Source organism: Hoplias malabaricus, chromosome 3, assembly GCF_029633855.1.
Source record: "Hoplias malabaricus isolate fHopMal1 chromosome 3, fHopMal1.hap1, whole genome shotgun sequence".
NCBI classification, from domain to species: domain Eukaryota; kingdom Metazoa; phylum Chordata; class Actinopteri; order Characiformes; family Erythrinidae; genus Hoplias; species Hoplias malabaricus.
In genome coordinates this window covers 28,169,252-28,189,148 of record NC_089802.1, presented here as the reverse complement: position 1 = coordinate 28,189,148, position 19,897 = coordinate 28,169,252, and the positions used below count along the sequence as shown (strand labels likewise).

The following is a 19,897-nucleotide window of genomic DNA, read 5'->3' as shown; positions in this document are numbered from 1 at the left end:
TAATTGTTCCCTTATTTCTAAAGTTTCTGGTTTTAACTCACACCACACTGTCGTCCAAAAAGTGTCCCAAAATCATGTCCCTTGGGACAGTTTTTACAGGCCCCAGGACAGCAGTGTCTGGAGTCCTGCCCTGTGTGTGTGACTAAGTGAAATCACAGCGCTCATCATAATGCACTATCTGATTGGCTGAGGAGCCTCACGTGATTGGTCTGTGAGTTTCCTGGAGCGCTAAACCTGAACTCTAATGACTAGAAGAGTCACACCACTTCAAACACACACTCTGTTCAAAATTAAGCAGCTCTTAATAGTTTATCAGCTACAGGTCCAGGTCCGGATCAGACAGCGTCTGGGTCTGGACTCGGACCGCAGGCCGCCTATTCCTGACCCCTGCCCTAAACAGAGCACAAGTCCATCACAGGCATCACACACACTCACCCAGTCACTCAAAGACGTGGACAGTTACACACAGCACTGCTTTTGTGGTTTGTGGTTTTTGGCCCATGGGAGGAAACTGGAGCACTTGGAGGAAACCCACACAGACACAGTGAAACTAGTAGCGACACCGCTTGTAACGCTACCATGATGGCCCTAAAGTGTGTAGGTAATAAAAATGTCTGATTTCTAATCGTTTTACATAAAGATGTTTAGATGGAAGTCACTGTTGCTTGTGGAGGCAGAATAAAATGCTGGGTTTTTGTTGTGTTGTAGACGTGAAGACACCTGGTTCCATTTACCACAACTTTAAAGAAATTTAAGTCTGTCAGCTTCTCTACAATCGTCCCCTTCACCCTGAAACACTTTGTGTTTACATCTCACACACTGAATAATGGCGTCATTTTGAAAAACTGTAGGATTAATAATACATTAATTATAGTAATTCATATAGGCAGGGTATAGTTCAGTCATTCTGGAGCATTATAAGCTATTACACATGAATAAATCATATATGAACTGTGTGTTATTGTAACACTACATAATGTTTAAGTGTTAAAAATATGAGATGATGACTTTCCATTTTCCATTTTATAACCCAGAGTGGCTGAATCATTTCCACCATTGTTAGTCATATCACAACGTCCAGTTTCATTCAGGATGATAACACTCAGCAACAAAAGCTGGCATTCATTTCTAATATATCTGGGGTTGGGTTTCTCTTTTCTGTTTCTCCCGCACTTATGAACCCCACCCCTTAGTGTTTATATAGGTGCAGTGTGACTTTCATTCCCTTTGCTAAGATTTTTACCTGTGGCTTATTAAGCAATAGATATGAGCCAAATTTAACACGTAGCTGAGCTTGAATATAAACCTTGTGGCATGAAAGTACAAGGAAGTAAATCAGTGTTAAAAGACTGAGGGGGCAGTGCAGTGTCCATGGGGCAGGTCCTTATAAAGCCAGACAGTAGTTTTATTTATCAGACGTGTTGCATTGTCACTGCTGTGGACAGTGATTAAGATGGATTGGGTTTATATCCTGACACTGACTAGTCTTCTTTCTTATGGTGAGTTGCTTTATGTACACACATATAACCACATGTAATAACTGAGCTCTGTGTTAATGCACCATGGAATAATCTAAAGTTGACCGCTATGTTGCAGCTATGGCAGCTGTAGCCAATTATAAAGGTCCTGCAAACCTTAGTTTGGGAAGTGAAATGATAATAAAGATGAAAGATGTGAGGTTGAAAGCTGTAAATATTTAGGTTTTTTTTTTTAGTTCAGTAGGATTATTGTGTGGGTTTTTTTTTTTTTGGGTGATCCAGTGTCCTCTGAGTGTCCTGAAACAGGATTGTGGTAGTTCTGGAGCCTACAAATTATCCTCCTATCAAAATCTCCTATCAAAGCCCTGCCACAACTGCATTCTCTCAAAAGAGCTGTCTCAAAACCTAATGACAGCCCTCATCCCAGTATTTATATTTACAGTGAATACCTTTAGCACTAGGTTTTCTAATTAATGCACAGTGCAGTTTGAATGAAACTGGACTCAGAGATGACAGCTGTTTGAATGTGATCTTTCAGACACTCGTGTGAAAGTCAGTCACGTTGCTATTAGCTAAAAATAGCACAGGTTTGGGCAAAATCTTGGACAGATTAATGTGCTAGGGATTAATCTTAATCAATTAATCAGGAGGGCTGAGAAGTGTGTAGAGATTTTTTTCCCAAAGAGATTTGATCGAAAGCTGCTGTGGGATTTCTCTGGGATTAAAAGTCCAGTGTTGTTAACTACACTCATTTGACTCCATATTGTTTTACTTCATATGATATGAATAACATTATATTTACATTCTGGAAACGTTTTTAGTTAAGGCTAAATTTCACGTGGAAATCTGACATATGGCCATATAAAGACAAACATATTGTAGAGGACTGAGCTTTTATTACAAAATAAGTGCAAATATTCATATCGTATATTGAACACATGAATAAAATATGGATATACATATATTTTTATATTCCAGTTAGTTTCAGATTTCTGTAAGCGATTTATTTGTTTGAATTAATATCTTCTGAAAAACTGAAAAGAAAAAACAATCATCATATCTGCATTATATTTTTCCTCCAGTATTTTAATTAAATAATGAATGAATGAATGTACAGAAACGTGTTCAATGTGGCTGATGGATTTATATATATTTTTGTGAATATCAATATAACTGTGAACACAAATTTTTGCACATAATTCAAATGTGAATGGATTAATGATGGATTTGTATATAATACAAAATAATACAATGCAGTAAAATACAGTATAATAAATAGTATAATATTATATAATATAATATATAAAATCCTTATGAATAAATTGATATTAAACTGGTCTTTTATGTTTTTTTCACTGATTCCAGGCTCCTTTGGTCAGTTAGACGGTAAGAGATCATCCTTCAGCGATGAGTGATGTATTCAGCACATCAACATTCCTTTAGTTCGTACATTTTGTGAGTTCTCTTGACTAGTATCTTCTTCCTCCCCTCCCCAGTGTGTGGAAGAGTGTTCCTGAACTCCAGGATAGTGGGAGGTCAGGATGCTGCCGCAGGAAGTTGGCCGTGGCAGGCGAGTCTACATCTGTTTGGAGAACACTCTTGTGGAGGTTCCCTCATCAATAAAGAATGGGTCTTAACAGCTGCTCACTGCTTCTTTTTAAGGTTGGTGTTTTTATCTGTGAACAGAAGGATATCACTGGGTTATATCAGTGTTCCACACCATGAGCAGACTGACCTCATCTTGATATTTATAGGCTGCCTTTAAATAAACTGAGCTGATTTTTTACCTTCATTTTGAGTTGCTATCTCATTATTTTGAGATAATAAGTCCATATATTGAGATACTATCTCATTATTTAGACATACTAAGTCAATATATTGACTTACTATTTTCTGAGATACTAAGTCAAAATATTTAGCTACTATCTCATTATTATGAGATACTATCATTAATTTGAGATACTAAGTAAATATATTAAAATACTAAGTCAATATATTCACTCAATATATTGACGTAAAATCTCTAAATAGTAATATCTCTAAATAACGAGATAATATCTCAAAATATTGAGCTAGCAACTTACATATTATTGGAAAATATATTGGTTTCCCTTTTTTAAATTATGATTATATGTGGCAGAAACGGGCATAAGTTGAGGCATCAGCTGGGGATCAAACTCCTGGTCTCTGTGAGACAACAACTCTGCTCCAGAGCCTAACCCTAGTCCTAACACCTTATCACTTTTTCTTAATGCTGTACATAATGAAAATCTGTGTTCCCAACGACCTCCAGTTCCAGCCCGTCCAGATGGACTGTGTATTTGGGTCGGCAGAGTCAGGAAGGTGTTAATCCGAACGAAGAGTCCAGGACAGTCTCCGAGATAATCGAGCATCCGGACTATGATTCACTCACTAGTGATAATGACATCGCTCTTCTCAAACTGGGGACTCCGGTAAACTTCAACAGATTCATCAGACCTGTGTGTCTGGCAGCGAACAGCAGTGTTTTTCACTCTGGGACAGAGGGCTGGGTCACCGGCTGGGGCGAAATCCGAGAGGGAGGTGAGAGACTATAGATCATTTATTATATTGCTATACTGCACAATGCCATACTGCTGTTATTTATATAAGGGTGTAAATAAAGAGCCCAGCAGTGTTGTTCCTGTCCAAGCTGAACTGTTTGTTGTGAGGAAAAAGCAAGCATCTAACTGAAGTCCCAGTGCTTTCTGAAGTACATACATGATATTAAAAATCTTAAATACTGTTCCTCCTCTTCCTCTCAGTTCCTCTTCCATATCCTCAGACTCTACAGGAGGTGAAGGTCCCAGTTGTTGGAAACAGACAGTGTAACTGCTTCTATGGTGTCGGAACGATCACAAAGAACATGATCTGTGCTGGTTTAAAAGAAGGAGGCAGGGACTCATGTGAGGTACACGATGCAGTGAATTCTTATCACTGTCATGACCTTTTATGTCCAGAATGGTGACCTTGTAAGAGAAGATACAATATATTAATATATAACTCAAACAGCATTGTTAATCCAGAGTGCCTAATGTTGAATCAAATCAAGATTACAACACAGCTCCTGTTCAAGTGTGCTATCTAATCAATAAATTCCTGGTTTCCAGGGAGACTCCGGGGGTCCGATGGTGATCAAGCAGGGCTCAGTGTGGGTTCAGTCGGGTGTGGTTAGCTTCGGGTCTGGTTGTGCTGAGCCGGAGTTTCCTGGAGTGTACAGCAGAGTGTCTAAGTACCAAACGTGGATCAGCTCTCTCATCAGCTCAGATCCTCCAGGCTTCGTCGATTTTGTCTCCACAGGGGTAGATCCTGACAGTGTTTACAGCTGCCCTGGCCTGCCACTGATCAACACAGGACAAAAATCCAGCACTGCTGTCACCTCTACCAACAGTTCTGCTGAAGGTAGATACATTGTATTATAACTAGAGGGGGAGGGGCGACTAGTTTGTGAACGAAACACTTCTCGAAATTCTAGCTATGTAAGCTCTCGCTACCGTTGTATGCTTAGCTGAACCTATGTGTGTTTTTAGGTCCTTAACACCTTCATTTGCTGCACAAAACATGGGAATTTTTTTTTAATTCATCCGAGAACTTACTATCGGTATAGCTGCTCCAGATGAGGGCATAAGCTTTGCCTGACGTAAACAAGGACTACTGACGTGCAGACTGACCAATTAAATGTTTACAGAGAAGGTTATCGACCAACAGCGGTAGCTCTACAGTTAGACCATCCAATCAGAAGATTTTAGGCTACTTCACCACTCCCCCTTCTCAAGCGCACCAAACGGAGTAGGGGAGGGCGGGACTAGTTTGTGGACGAAACGCTTCTCGAAATTCAGCCGTCTAAATAACTCTAAATGTCGTTTCTCTGCTGTGAGTAGAGAAAGCCTTGGTTATCAGACCAAGACCGTTTGAATTCTTTAATACTTTACTGACACTCAGACCTGTTTTGTGTTTCTGTTCACAAAATAATCAGTAGTAAATCCGGATTTTTTAAATTTTACATGATACTGTAGTATAGGTATCAATCAACTATGTGTTTCCAGTGTGTGGAAAGGCCTCCCTGAACTCCAGGATAGTGGGAGGTCATGATGCTGCAGCAGGAAGCTGGCCGTGGCAGGCGAGTCTGCATTATTTGGGAGAACATTTTTGTGGAGGTTCCCTCATCAATAAAGAATGGGTCTTATCTGCTGCTCACTGCTTCTTCTTCTTCACAAGGTCAGTTCTCTATAAACTCACCTGACAACCACTTTATAGCTTTATAACTATGGAATTAATATAAGTAAACAAGAGCAATGTAACAGATGTTAAGAATTGTAAAAACAGAATTCTGTTTATTTTAAATTAATCAAAAATCATTTTGGCTAAAATTTAGCTGAGAAGTTTTTTTGGCCGGAAAACAGTGAGAGACATATCACTGTCAAATACTCAGTTCAAAGCCAACCTCATTAAATATTCATGTCAAATACAAAACTAATGGTTAAATGGGGATGCTGTGCTACGGAAGTTTTTAAATTCCTTCTTTTGCAATTTTTGATTTCCTTTTATGGATTCTGCTATTAATTTCTCAGAATTCTGGCCTTATTCAGACAATATTCATTCACATCTGTAGAGACATTACAGATGTTTATTTAGCTCACACCAGTGTCTCTCTCCTCAGCTCTAGCACATCTAATTTGAAGGTGTATCTTGGTCGGCAGAATCAAGAGGGCAGTAACCCTAATGAAGTGTCCAGAGCTGTTTCTTTAATAGATTTGCATCCTCAATATCAAAGTTTAAGTTATGACAACGACGTGGCTCTGCTAAAGCTGGACTCCCCAGTTACCTTCACTACCTACATTAGACCAGTGTGTCTGTCAGCAGTGGACAGTGTTCTCCACTCGGGTACAGACACCTGGGTCACTGGTTGGGGATACATCAGGGCAGAGGGTGAGTTTTCCTGACCTTTTCCCTTTTATAAAATGTTTTAAGCATTTAAAAAAACACAATGTATCATCATCCACACTTTTTTTTGTATGTTTACACCTGATTTTCCTCAACAGACAAACACTGTCTGCTCAAATTAAGCTCTGTGAAGTCCATTCATTTTAAAACCTGACACAGTATAAACACTGCACACTGTACATGATTGTAATGTAGTTTTAACTAGAGTAAATATTATTCTAATTTCCTCACGTGTGTACTCTGCTCTGCAAACACTTTACCTCTAATTTCTCTCTTGTTCAGTCCAATATTCCATGTAGATATACTGTTTAATTCAAATACAGATGATTTATTATTACTAAATGATTTATTAAATGCATTATTTATATGTGTCGCAGTCACACAGCTCCAGGGTCCTGGAGGTTGTGGGTTCGATTCCAGCTCCGGGTGACTGTCTGTGAGGAGTGTGGTGTGTTCTCCCTGTGTCTGCGTGGGTTTCCTCCGGGTGACTGTCTGTGAGGTGTGTGGTGTGTTCTCCCTGTGTCTGTGTGGGTTTCCTCCGGGTGACTGTCTGTGAGGAGTGTGGTGTGTTCTTCCTGTGTCTGCGTGGATTTCCTCTGGGTGACTGTCTGTGAGGAGTGTGGTGTGTTCTTCCTGTGTCTGCGTGGATTTCCTCTGGGTGACTGTCTGTGAGGAGTGTGGTGTGTTCTTCCTGTGTCTGCGTGGGTTTCCTCCGGGTGACTGTCTGTGAGGAGTGTGGTGTGTTCTTCCTGTGTCTGTGTGGGTTTCCTCCGGGTGCTCCGGTTTCCTCCCACGCTGCAAAAACACACGTTGGTAGGTGAATTGGCGACTCAAATGTGTCCGTAGGTGTGAGTGTGTGAGTGTGTGAGTGAATGTGTGTCATCCTGTGAAAAACTGGCGCCCCCTGCAGGGTGTGTTCCTGCTTTGCGCCCAGTGATTCCAGGTAGGTTCTGGACCCACCGTGACCCTGAACTTGATAATGGTTACAGACAGTGAATGAATTAATTATTTATGTATCAAATAAAATCAAGTACATTTTTACTTCAATGATAAAACACAGATTAATTTCTTCCAGTGTTATTTTTGGCTTCTTTTTACATAAGGAGCTGTATTTAGTTTCTTTCTGTTCCATTTCTCCTCTTGTTTTTCAGTACCTCTTCAATCCCCTCAAACACTACAGGAAGTTGAAGTCCCGCTGATTGGAAACAGGCGATGTAACTGCTTCTATTCTGGAGCAATCACAAACAACATGCTCTGTGCTGGGTTACGAGAAGGAGGTAAAGACTCATGTCAGGTATGAGATATTAGCTTATTTTCCTTGGATATTTTTGTATGTCTAATTCAATTGAATTGCCGTCTAGTTAATGTTCCACTGAACTAAAGTTGGCTTGTAAATTTAAAGTAAAATCTAGATATTGTGTTAGTTGTGACCGGTCTGACTACTGCTGTTTAAAGAAAATGTCAGTTATTAGTCAAAATACATGTGATCAAAATTGATCGTATAATCAGTGCATGTAACAGTCAGTGCTCAGTGATCACGTGCGGAAGACACTTTCCCACTACTCTGTACCAATCACACATTGCATGTTAGGCCTCATACAGGATGCAAATCTCAGTCTGATTAAATGAAGACACATTTGATTACCAAATATAACTGAATGTAGTTACAATCTTACACATTCTCACACATCTGTTTCCAGGGAGACTCCGGGGGTCCGATGGTGATCAAGCAGGGCTCAGTGTGGGTTCAGTCGGGTGTGGTTAGTTTCGGGACTGGTTGTGCTGAACCCAAGTTTCCTGGAGTGTACAGCAGAGTGTCTAAGTACCAAACGTGGATCATCTCTCACATCAGCTCTGATCCTCCAGGCTTCGTCGACTTTGTCTCCACAGGGGAAGATCCGGACAGTGGTTACAGCTGCCCTGGCCTGCCACCGATCAACACAGCACAAACACCCAGCACTGCTGTCCCCTCCACTAAAAGTTCTGCTGGCCCCACCACCAACAGTTCTGCTGGCCCCACCACCAACAGTTCTGCTGAAGGTAGATACATTGTATTATGACTTTGTCCAACAGGTGGCGATATACCATAACATGGGACACTCATCCTGGTTCCCTTTATCCTTGATGTTACCAACCAGTGATGCATAATGATTTCAACAGCAACAGAATCATACTCTCATCAAAAGCAGGACCCTGGGGGTGCATGTGATACACATCATCTTTAATTTGCAGGGTTATATTTCCACACATCCAAAGTCTTAAAAATGAACAAATGAAGGATGGTCTTTTTTGATTTAACTGTAGACTGGTGAAACTTTCTTCTCTTTAATGGACCACATATAGCCTCAGAAGCCTAAGTAAAGACAGCATGCCAAAACAGCAGTGGTCTAAAGTATATATAACCCTCCAAACCCTGAATATTCTTCTTAACCACCGCAACTGGAACCGTAGAAGATTAGAGTTTGACCCTGTGTTAATGAAATACTAACAGTTTATTATGACACTAGAAATGTTGTAGTGTGGCTGCCCACGCCATGAACAATAATAAGTCACAGCTTCTTTACTTTTAAATGAGATCACTGTGTGTTTTACATTCTCCAGTGTGTGGAAAGGCCTCCCTGAACTCCAGGATAGTGGGAGGTCATGATGCTGCAGCAGGAAGCTGGCCGTGGCAGGCGAGTCTGCATTATTTGGGAGAACATTTTTGTGGAGGTTCCCTCATCAATAAAGAATGGGTCTTATCTGCTGCTCACTGCTTCTTCTTCTTCACAAGGTCAGTTCTCTATAAACTCACCTGAGGCTCTGAGAACTGTCCTGGGTTTATGACAGTGCTATCAGGCTCAGAGTAAACATTCATTAGCCCAGTCATTCATATGGAGTCAGAAAAGCTGAATGCATAACCAAAAAAATTAAAGTGATTTTTTTAAAAACAGAATTCTGTTTATTTTATTTTCATAAACAGTCCATTTTGTTTAAAATGCTGCACTGGGAACCATGAGTATTTCATTGGTGAGGAAGACTGCTCCACTGTGATTGTGTTTAAATGGGAATATTCTGTTTACTGAAGTGTTTTTTTTTTTTTTTTTTATTTACAATTTTTTTTTGTTTATGGATTTTACTTTTTGGTTCTCAAACATTTGCCCTAAATCTGACACAGTACATTCACCTCTGGAGAGACATTAAAAAAGTATATAGTAAATATTTTTATTCACATCATAAGATTGTCTCTCTCCTCAGCTCTACCCCATCTAGTTGGAAGGTGTATCTCGGTCGGCAGAATCAAGAGGGCAGTAACCCTAATGAAGTGTCCAGAGCTGTTTCTTTGATAGATTTGCATCCTCGATATAACAGTTTAAATTATGACAACGACGTGGCTCTGCTAAAGCTGGACTCCCCAGTTACCTTCACTACCTACATTAGACCAGTGTGTCTGTCAGCAGTGGACAGTGTTCTCCACTCGGGTACAGACACCTGGGTCACTGGCTGGGGATACATCAGGGCAGGGGGTGAGTTTTCCTGACCTTTTCCCTTTTATAAAAACTTTTAAGCATTTAGAAACACCATTAACATAAGCTTAAATATGTTTCTTTCTATTCCATTTCTCCTATTGTTTTTTCAGTACCTCTTCAATCCCCTCAAACCCTGCAGGAAGTTGAAGTCCCGCTGACTGGAAACAGGCGATGTAACTGCTCCTATGCTGGAACAATCACAGAAAACATGCTCTGTGCCGGGTTACGAGAAGGTGGTAAAGATTCGTGTCAGGTATGAGATATTAGCTTATTTCCCTTGGATATTTTTCTGTGTTTTGTTGATTAGAGTTGCCCTCTAGCTAAGTAATTAGCACCTTGGAGTAGCCGATACCAATATTAATTATAAAGCAAAACAAATTATCTGTTTCCAGGGAGACTCCGGGGGTCCGATGGTGATCAAGCAGGGCTCAGTGTGGGTTCAGTCGGGTGTGGTTAGTTTCGGGACTGGTTGTGCTGAACCCAAGTTTCCTGGAGTGTACAGCAGAGTGTCTAAGTACCAAACGTGGATCATCTCTCACATCAGCTCTGATCCTCCAGGCTTCGTCGACTTTGTCTCCACAGGGGAAGATCCGGACAGTGGTTACAGCTGCCCTGGCCTGCCACCGATCAACACAGCACAAACACCCAGCACTGCTGTCCCCTCCACTAAAAGTTCTGCTGGCCCCACCACCAACAGTTCTGCTGGCCCCACCACCAACAGTTCTGCTGAAGGTAGATACATTGTATTATGACTTTGTCCAACAGGTGGCGATATACCATAACATGGGACACTCATCCTGGTTCCCTTTATCCTTGATGTTACCAACCAGTGATGCATAATGATTTCAACAGCAACAGAATCATACTCTCATCAAAAGCAGGACCCTGGGGGTGCATGTGATACACATCATCTTTAATTTGCAGGGTTATATTTCCACACATCCAAAGTCTTAAAAATGAACAAATGAAGGATGGTCTTTTTTGATTTAACTGTAGACTGGTGAAACTTTCTTCTCTTTAATGGACCACATATAGCCTCAGAAGCCTAAGTAAAGACAGCATGCCAAAACAGCAGTGGTCTAAAGTATATATAACCCTCCAAACCCTGAATATTCTTCTTAACCACCGCAACTGGAACCGTAGAAGATTAGAGTTTGACCCTGTGTTAATGAAATACTAACAGTTTATTATGACACTAGAAATGTTGTAGTGTGGCTGCCCACGCCATGAACAATAATAAGTCACAGCTTCTTTACTTTTAAATGAGATCACTGTGTGTTTTACATTCTCCAGTGTGTGGAAAGGCCTCCCTGAACTCCAGGATAGTGGGAGGTCATGATGCTGCAGCAGGAAGCTGGCCGTGGCAGGCGAGTCTGCATTATTTGGGAGAACATTTTTGTGGAGGTTCCCTCATCAATAAAGAATGGGTCTTATCTGCTGCTCACTGCTTCTTCTTCTTCACAAGGTCAGTTCTCTATAAACTCACCTGAGGCTCTGAGAACTGTCCTGGGTTTATGACAGTGCTATCAGGCTCAGAGTAAACATTCATTAGCCCAGTCATTCATATGGAGTCAGAAAAGCTGAATTCATAACCAAAAAAATTAAAGTGATTTTTTTAAAAACAGAATTCTGTTTATTTTATTTTCATAAACAGTCCATTTTGTTTAAAATGCTGCACTGGGAACCATGAGTATTTCATTGGTGAGGAAGACTGCTCCACTGTGATTGTGTTTAAATGGGAATATTCTGTTTACTGAAGTGTTTTTTTTTTTATTTACAATTTTTTTTGTTTATGGATTTTACTTTTTGGTTCTCAAAAATTTGCCCTAAATCTGACACAGTACATTCACCTCTGGAGAGACATTAAAAAAGTATATAGTAAATATTTTTATTCACATCATAAGATTGTCTCTCTCCTCAGCTCTACCCCATCTCGTTGGAAGGTGTATCTCGGTCGGCAGAATCAAGAGGGCAGTAACCCTAATGAAGTGTCCAGAGCTGTTTCTTTGATAGATTTGCATCCTCGATATAACAGTTTAAATTATGACAACGACGTGGCTCTGCTAAAGCTGGACTCCCCAGTTACCTTCACTACCTACATTAGACCAGTGTGTCTGTCAGCAGTGGACAGTGTTCTCCACTCGGGTACAGACAGCTGGGTCACTGGCTGGGGATACATCAGGGCAGAGGGTGAGTTTTCCTGACCTTTTCCCTTTTATAAAAACCTTTAAGCATTTAGAAACACCATTAAAAAAGCTTAATTATGTTTCTTTCTGTTCCATTTCTCCTCTTGTTTTTTCAGTACCTCTTCAATCCCCTCAAACCCTGCAGGAAGTTGAAGTCCCGCTGATTGGAAACAGGCGATGTAACTGCTCCTATGCTGGAACAATCACAGAAAACATGCTCTGTGCCGGGTTACGAGAAGGTGGTAAAGATTCGTGTCAGGTATGAGATATTAGCTTATTTCCCTTGGATATTTTTCTATGTTTTGTTGACTAGAGTTTAGGGATGCACGGATTTTGAACTTTTTTGGGCTGATACGATAACCGATAATTAGCACCTTGGAGCAGCCGATACCGATATTAATTATAAAGCAAAACAAATTATCTGTTTCCAGAGAGACTCCGGCGGTCCGATGGTGATCAAGCAGGGCTCAGTGTGGGTTCAGTCGGGTGTGGTTAGTTTCGGGTCTGGTTGTGCTGACCCGAGGTTCCCTGGAGTTTACAGCAGAGTGTCTAAGTACCAAGCATGGATCAGCTCTCTCATCAGCTCAGATCCTCCAGGCTTCGTTGACTTTATCTCCTCAGGGGTTGATCCAGACAGTGGTTACAACTGCTCCATCACCATAACTTCACTAATAACCACCAAAGCACCACTGCAGCAAGAAGTGTGCGGAGAAGCCCCTCTTAAACTTTTCACCAGCAGAAACGCTACAGCTGTGGGTGGAACCTGGCCCTGGATGGTCATCCTGCAGAGGGATGGACGTCACGTGTGTTCAGCAACTCTCATAAGCGCAGACTTTGTCATGACCAGCGCACTGTGCCTCCCAGAGTAAGATATGTGGAAATTCACTCAGTACTTTGAGCCTCATGACCTCATGATGAATTGGCAGCTAGTGTCTTCCTGCAAGCGTATTAAGCTGTTCAAAGACATTGCAGTATTCCAGACTTTGATTCTTAAACTAATGAAGGAAAGTTATATTGCATTTGATTTGTGGGTCAGAAGTGGCCTGTCAAATCAGTCTCATTAGGGAGTTTGGTGTGTTTTGTTGTATAATGTTACCACACAATGTTATGTTGTCTTACGTTCTGGTGCAAGGCAATTATTAAAATGTAGGTTCATCATAAACCCACCCACAGGGAACATATTAGTTGCTAAAGTTACTGATTCACAAAAGCATATTACTCATTAACAATTTCTCAGAGTAGATATCACATGCTCTGTATAAATTTGGATAAAATACCTGAGGTTAAACTGACTTAAAATGGTAGAGAAATTTACATGTAAAACTATGTAACTGATTAAATCAGGTTGAAATTTAAAAAATGTACACATTGCCCACATTCTTCCCTTCGCAGTTCTTTCCAGAATGTCAGTGGCTGGACTGTGTCTCTGGGCTATCAGTTGAATAAAAACAGTTCAGACACTTTCCTGAAAACCGTAGCTGTGGTGAACATCACCCTCAGTAACCTCACCCTCGAGTCCAACATCGCTGTGCTGCAGCTGGAGAAACGAGTGCCGTTCAGTAACCTCATCCAGCCGGTGTGTTTGGACCTGGACAACCAGGGAGCAGTTCCCTCTGGATTAACCTGCCGGGTTACAGGCTACAGGGATGATAATGCTAGTAAGTCTGATCTAATGCAACATTGGACCATCATCTTTTTTATGTAGACCTACTTTATATGCTACCTTTAAAGGTATTAGATCTTTATAGGTTGTTTAGGCATTAACAGAATGAAACTCTTGTCTTTGTAATATCACAACAAACTCAATTTTGTGAAATAAAATAGGTTTCCTCTTATTTTTAACAATGGCAAATATCCCCAGTAATGCAGTCACTCCTGATGTTGTGGGTTCATAAGTGTTTCAACTCAAAATTCAGTATATTTAATTTGTTAGTTAATGTTCTTGTTCATATTTAGCAAGATTCATTATATTCATTAAAACGTTTACCCAGAATCTTCCAAAATGTATTAAAAATATTTGTAAAACATTAACAGACACTTTGGTTATAATTCATCTTTCAATGTATGATCTATTCCTCAGCTGGTCTTGTGCTGGAGGAGCAGCAGACGACTGTGTTTGACTGTGGTACAAGCTATTCCTCTCCTGAGTACATCTGCACCGGGGCACTGTCCCTTGAGGTAAGATTTGTAGTCACAAATCATCTCAAGGGAGTAGCTTTATCTCACTCGCTCGTGTTTAGCAGGCTGAGAATTCTCCACAAGAGGGCACCACTACCAGTGCTTAAATTTAGTGACATTATATCTATAGCCTCACCATTCACTTAATGTGAAATTACTCCATCAGAAATGTTTCAATCAACTATGGTGTCACATGCTGTCCATGAATCAGCAAGTTTTTCCCTCTCCTTCTGCAGGTTCATTTAGGAAGTGCTCTAATATGTAAATTGGGTGTTTCCTGGCACCAGCTGGGTGTGATCACATCTGTAATTGAAGGGAATAACACAGCAAGGTCCGGAATGCAGACGTTCTCCAGGATCTCTCACTTTGCAGAATTTCTCCAGAGAACTGTGACAGATCTTCCTCTCATTATGTTAAAATCTACCTCATCACCACAACACCACCTACCTACCACAGCTTCTAACCTGCAAAGCACCCCTGGACCAAGAGGAGCATCAACCACATCTTCTTCATCTTTGTTTCTGCACTGTTTATTATTTATTCTCTTCTTCTTCATGCTCTGAGTATATGTTTCTCACCACACCACCGCTCTCTTGACTGATGCACACAGGTCTGTATAAAAGCATTAGATAATGAGTGCAATACTGTACTTTAAATCTGTACGTAGGTCAGTGGACATTATCATAATTAACAACATGAAATACAGCCCCCTATTTAAAGTTTTTTACATGTGGGCCACTTATGACCTTGCTTTGGTGGAATACCAAAACATGTATTGTTCATTTTTTATTCTTTTTATCATGTAAAACAAAATGAACTCATTTATTACAGTGCCATATAGAATATGTAAATTAACTTGATTGAATACTGTGAACTGATTCATGTAAAAAGCAGCCTGGTTTGATAAAACACTCCTTATAACTTCAGCGCAAAAGTATGAAGCTAAATATAAATGTTGAAACGGTTTTGTTTCTGTGGTGCCACAAAAGGAAATTCACAAAATATTTATTGTATGAAACTGAGGCGTGAACAGCACCTTTCAAAACATTCACAGTATTTACATATTTTTTTAGATTCAATTTTCTGTAATATGGGCCCTTTAAATGTAATTTAATCCGGTGTTTATTACTAAAAACAAAATAAAAAAATCTGTACCTTACAAAACAGCTGTTGTACTGACACCTAGTGGTCTGGAAGTGTCATAGTTTTTGTACTGTTCCTTCTGGTAACATGGGGACTCTACGTGAGGAACCCAGTCTATGGAGTAAAAACTAATTCGTTCAGGGACTACAAACCAGTTTGATTCATTTTATGTGAATTGCACTTTGTGTAATAATGTAACAAAACTGACACCACTTACACAGCTGATTATTATTTCATACTTTGTTTATTACCCAAACTGTTGTATAAAAGCAATAGAACACGTATTATCGTGTGTTATCATGGATCGCATTCGGCTTGTGAATGCGCCACATCACAGCCGTGCTGTTATTTCATGATAACACGCTCCCTCTCATGTTCAATTGCTTAATTATAAAACTGCTGACACATAGTGGCCTGAAAGTTTATTAACTGGCTCAGTCCCAACTTTTTGGATTGTGTTACAGGTAACAGTTTCAAAATTTGTTGATATTCACAAAACACAATCTAGTTTTTAAGTGAAAACTTTGAAAAATGTTTCTATTTACTTTTGTCTGTTAAATAAATGTTTGAGAAAATAAAATAAATAAATATATAAAAACACACACAGAGATTCAAATTCTTCTTGCATTTTAAAGAGTATATTTGATGCAAAACACCTGAGCACCTGTGACAGTGAGATTTGTAGTTGTAGAAAATAGTCACATGTGTATCAGTAAATTTGAAGTCACAGAGAAAATCACTTCAAGGAGTTCAAATCTGTAGATTATTTTTCCTCTCCCACAAGTACAGCTTAACAGTTACACCTTCACAAACTTCACTGCAGCTGCACAAATCCAGTTCTACACACACAAGTACAAAAATATCACGCACAGTTTTGCTCCAGTTGTAGTGGTAAATATGGTGCATAACACATTCGCAAACCAACATGTGAATCTGTGCAGTGCGAGTTACACAGCTGTAGAAAGTCTCCTCAGAAATATATATATTAGTTTTTTGGGATGATATTTCACCTCTGAATATTTTGCTTCGCAATTATGCATCTGAATATAATTGCTCTTGAATTGAACTCGTGAATTTTAAAGAACACGTTTTCCGTGTTATTATTCAAGGTTAATAAATTCAGATAAAAAAAAACAAGCTCAAAAAAAATCTAAACAATACATTTCGAAGTTGATCAAATTCGGTAGACGAAATACAGATACCAAAATACAAGTTACAAAAAAATTCAGATACACATCCGGGACACCAAGGATGAGCAATCGATTCACTTGGATTTTGTCTTTCACCTTAAAATGCTGCACTAGTTCCATTCTGTCGCCGCTAGATGGCGAAATACGAACACAACTTCCATACCGTGGAAAAACTACACGTTTAGCTTCCTTCTGCGGATATCTCTTTATTTTCAGTGTCTCAAATATCTGAAAGGCTCACTGAAGACACAATATAACAGACTATTAACATCCTGAAGATGAAGAAATTTTACTGTGGAAATGTTTTTGTAATGGCCCTGTGAACATAGCATGTGATCTGACAGAATGTGGAAACCTGAACTGTGGGGATACAGTCATGTGAAAATTACAACACCCCATGAAATCCTTTGTCTTTTTAAACATATTTAAACATATGTCCATTTGACTTTCATTTGAACAGCACTAAGAAATGGAGCTTATACAAATAAAACTGAAGAAATTACTTATAAACATGGGTTGTACAATGTAATTGTCTTTGGCAGAGAGGATTTGGCAAATTTTTCATGGGTGCAACCCACATACTCAGCTCTACTGCTCATCCCACAAATGCATGTTCCTTACAAATGTGGCACCATTGAAAAGGGAAATTAACAGGCTTTTCAACGGCTTAAGATTTATTGCCAAGAAGCATTGTTACAACAAATAAATAATCTACAAACACAAATTTCTATATAAATATTTATAATATTAGAACTGAACAGACATTGTTAATATACACACCGACATTCGGTGTTTAAACAAACACAACTTTATGAATTAAACTCAGCACTTTGGGATATTATATTTGTATTAAACCTTCTGTAAAATCAATTTCAGATTCTTGATAATCTGACAACTAAAAAATAAAAATGCCATAGGACATATGAGACACACAGACAACACAACACACTCCTCACAGACAGTCACCCAGAGCAGGAATGGAACCCACAACCTCCAGGTCCCTGGTAGTGACTGTGACACTACCTGCTGCGCCACCGTGCCACCCCCCAAATGTTTGTCTTGTTAATTAAAATTCTATTTTATAGAAATGTGAGAAACGAAAGTAGCAGGTTTTTATTAAAGTTGGTAACTGTAATGTAACTGTATTTTTAACTGTAATTTATTACATTACTGTTACAATAAAAACAATAATTTGCAAGTATTAACCCATTTGCACGCACAGCTGAGAGCTATTGAAGACAGAAATCCAAATATGTGAATATCTGAACTAATTGATACAGAAACAAGTAATCACATTACTGTAATGTATTCCTTTGTTAACCCCAACACTGGACCTGGAGGTTGTGGGTTCTATTCCCGCTCCGGGTGACTGTCTGTGAGGAGTGTGGTGTGTTCTCCCTGTGTCTGCGTGGGTTTCCTCCAGGTGACTGTCTGTGAGGAGTGTGGTGTGTTCTCCCTTTTTCTGCGTAGGTTTCCTCTGGGTGACTGTCTGTGAGGAGTGTGGTGTGTTCTCCCTGTGTCTGCGTGGGTTTCCTCCGGGTGACTGTCTGTGAGGAGTGTGGTGTGTTCTCCCTGTGTCTGTGTGGGTTTCCTCCAGGTGACTGTCTGTGAGGAGTGTGGTGTGTTCTCCCTTTTTCTGCGTAGGTTTCCTCTGGGTGACTGTCTGTGAGGAGTGTGGTGTGTTCTCCCTGTCTCTGCGCAGGTTTCCTCCGGGGACTGTCTGTGAGGAGTGTGGTGTGTTCTCCCTGTGTCTGCGTGGGTTTCCTCCGGGTGACCGTCTGTGAGGAGTGTGGTGTGTTTTCCCTGTGTCTGCGTGGGTTTCCTCCCACAGTCCAAAACCACACGTTGGTAGGTGGATTGGTGACTCAAAGGTGTCCGCATGTGTGAGTGTGAGGGTGTGTTCCTGCCTTGTGCCCAGTGATTCTGGGTAGAATCCAGACCCACTGCAGCCCTGAACTGGATAAAGGTTACAGACAATGAATATTTACCTGCTTATTGTAATACCTAAACAGTGTGAAGTGAATTTTCTATAGGTTTTTCACTAATCATTTGCCTATGCTAATTTTGTTGTAATGTGTTGCAGGCATCTATTTTAAAATTTGTTTAGAACACAATCAAGTTGTTAAGTGAAAACACTGGAATTTTGTTTTACATTTATCAGTTACAGGGCTGGAGGATACGGCCTAAATTTCTATCACAATATATTTCTACATTTTGGTCGATACAATATAATTGTGATATTGATATGAACAATATAACCATCAAACATAAACCTATTGGCTTTTTCAATATTAATATTCTAAAAATAAATTGAGTGCTGAACTGACGACAGCGCCCTCTAATGACAGTCAGTGACTGGTGCTGTAAATTATTTATACTGAAATATTTCAAATGTATTTAAAAATCATATCATTGTTATTAAAATATTTGACATGGGGATATATATTGATATTGAATTATTACCCCGTCCTAATTAGTTAAATACACGTTGAAACAGAATCTTATTTTTATTGCAGTTTTAAAAATGAATTTCTAGAAACATTTTTATTAAAGTTTGGATTTTTATACACACACACACACACACAGCTTCCAGACAAATAGATAACATTATTAATGCACTGTTCACCACAAAAATGCTGTATGTATTCTCCAAATGTTCTTACACATTTTTGTCCTAATAACACCACATATGCTCTGATTTGGTTCCATGGAGGTCCTGATCACTGAAGAACAACAACTGAGATGGGGATTTACAGAAATATAAAATTAAGCTCATTAAAATATGAAGTTAAACATACAGTACACGATACACAAAAAGCTTAGATTTGAATTTTGTAATTGACACATGATTTCCCAAATGTAACTTGGTATGTATTTGTAAAAAAATCTGAACAGTGTAATCACTGCCCTTAGGATAAGTCTCCTTCAGGAGCCGCAGCACCATCCGCCCCGTCACCTCCTGCTTCCTCCAACATCTGCTTATACTGACTTTTGAAGAAGCCGGCCTAAAGAAAACAGGACATACACAATCATGTAGAGTCCAGCTGAGCACAGCAGTGATGAAAGTAAAAACCCAACTCCAACACGTTTGGGGCAGTTTGTGGAATACTAATGAAAACCTAAGAAATGTGGTCAGTAAATTGAGGGTGGAACCCCTAAAATCCCAGCAACCACTTACTGCACTTTAACAGCTCAATTCACCTCTGCTTTATTTGTGTTTACCCTTCACCAGGCCATTCCTGGAAGCTGCT

The 19,897-nt window shown here is 39.7% G+C and overlaps 2 protein-coding genes across 2 annotated transcripts in view; one reads left to right on the top strand and one right to left on the bottom strand.

Moving 5' to 3' along the window:
- Positions 1-1,453: 1,453 nt before the first annotated feature.
- Positions 1,454-15,189, top strand: LOC136692654 (transmembrane protease serine 9-like). The gene is made up of 21 exons (XM_066666224.1): positions 1,454-1,499; positions 2,844-2,864; positions 2,975-3,140; positions 3,772-4,040; positions 4,262-4,407; positions 4,607-4,898; positions 5,543-5,714; positions 6,157-6,425; positions 7,592-7,734; positions 8,141-8,480; positions 9,042-9,213; positions 9,678-9,946; positions 10,060-10,202; positions 10,342-10,681; positions 11,243-11,414; positions 11,871-12,139; positions 12,252-12,394; positions 12,567-13,000; positions 13,528-13,793; positions 14,216-14,313; positions 14,550-15,189. The coding sequence occupies exons 1-21, from the start codon at positions 1,454-1,456 to the stop codon at positions 14,874-14,876; spliced, it is 4,497 nt and encodes a 1,498-aa protein (XP_066522321.1). The 3' UTR covers positions 14,877-15,189.
- Positions 15,190-18,074: 2,885 nt separating this feature from the next.
- LOC136692090 (integrin alpha-X-like) overlaps positions 18,075-19,897 on the bottom strand; it is a 31,510-nt gene continuing 29,687 nt past the window's right edge. Inside the window, exon 30 of the mRNA XM_066665189.1 lies at positions 18,075-19,651. Coding sequence (XP_066521286.1) covers positions 19,556-19,651 — 96 coding nt within the window. The 3' untranslated portion in view covers positions 18,075-19,555. The remainder of the gene's footprint in view (positions 19,652-19,897) is intronic.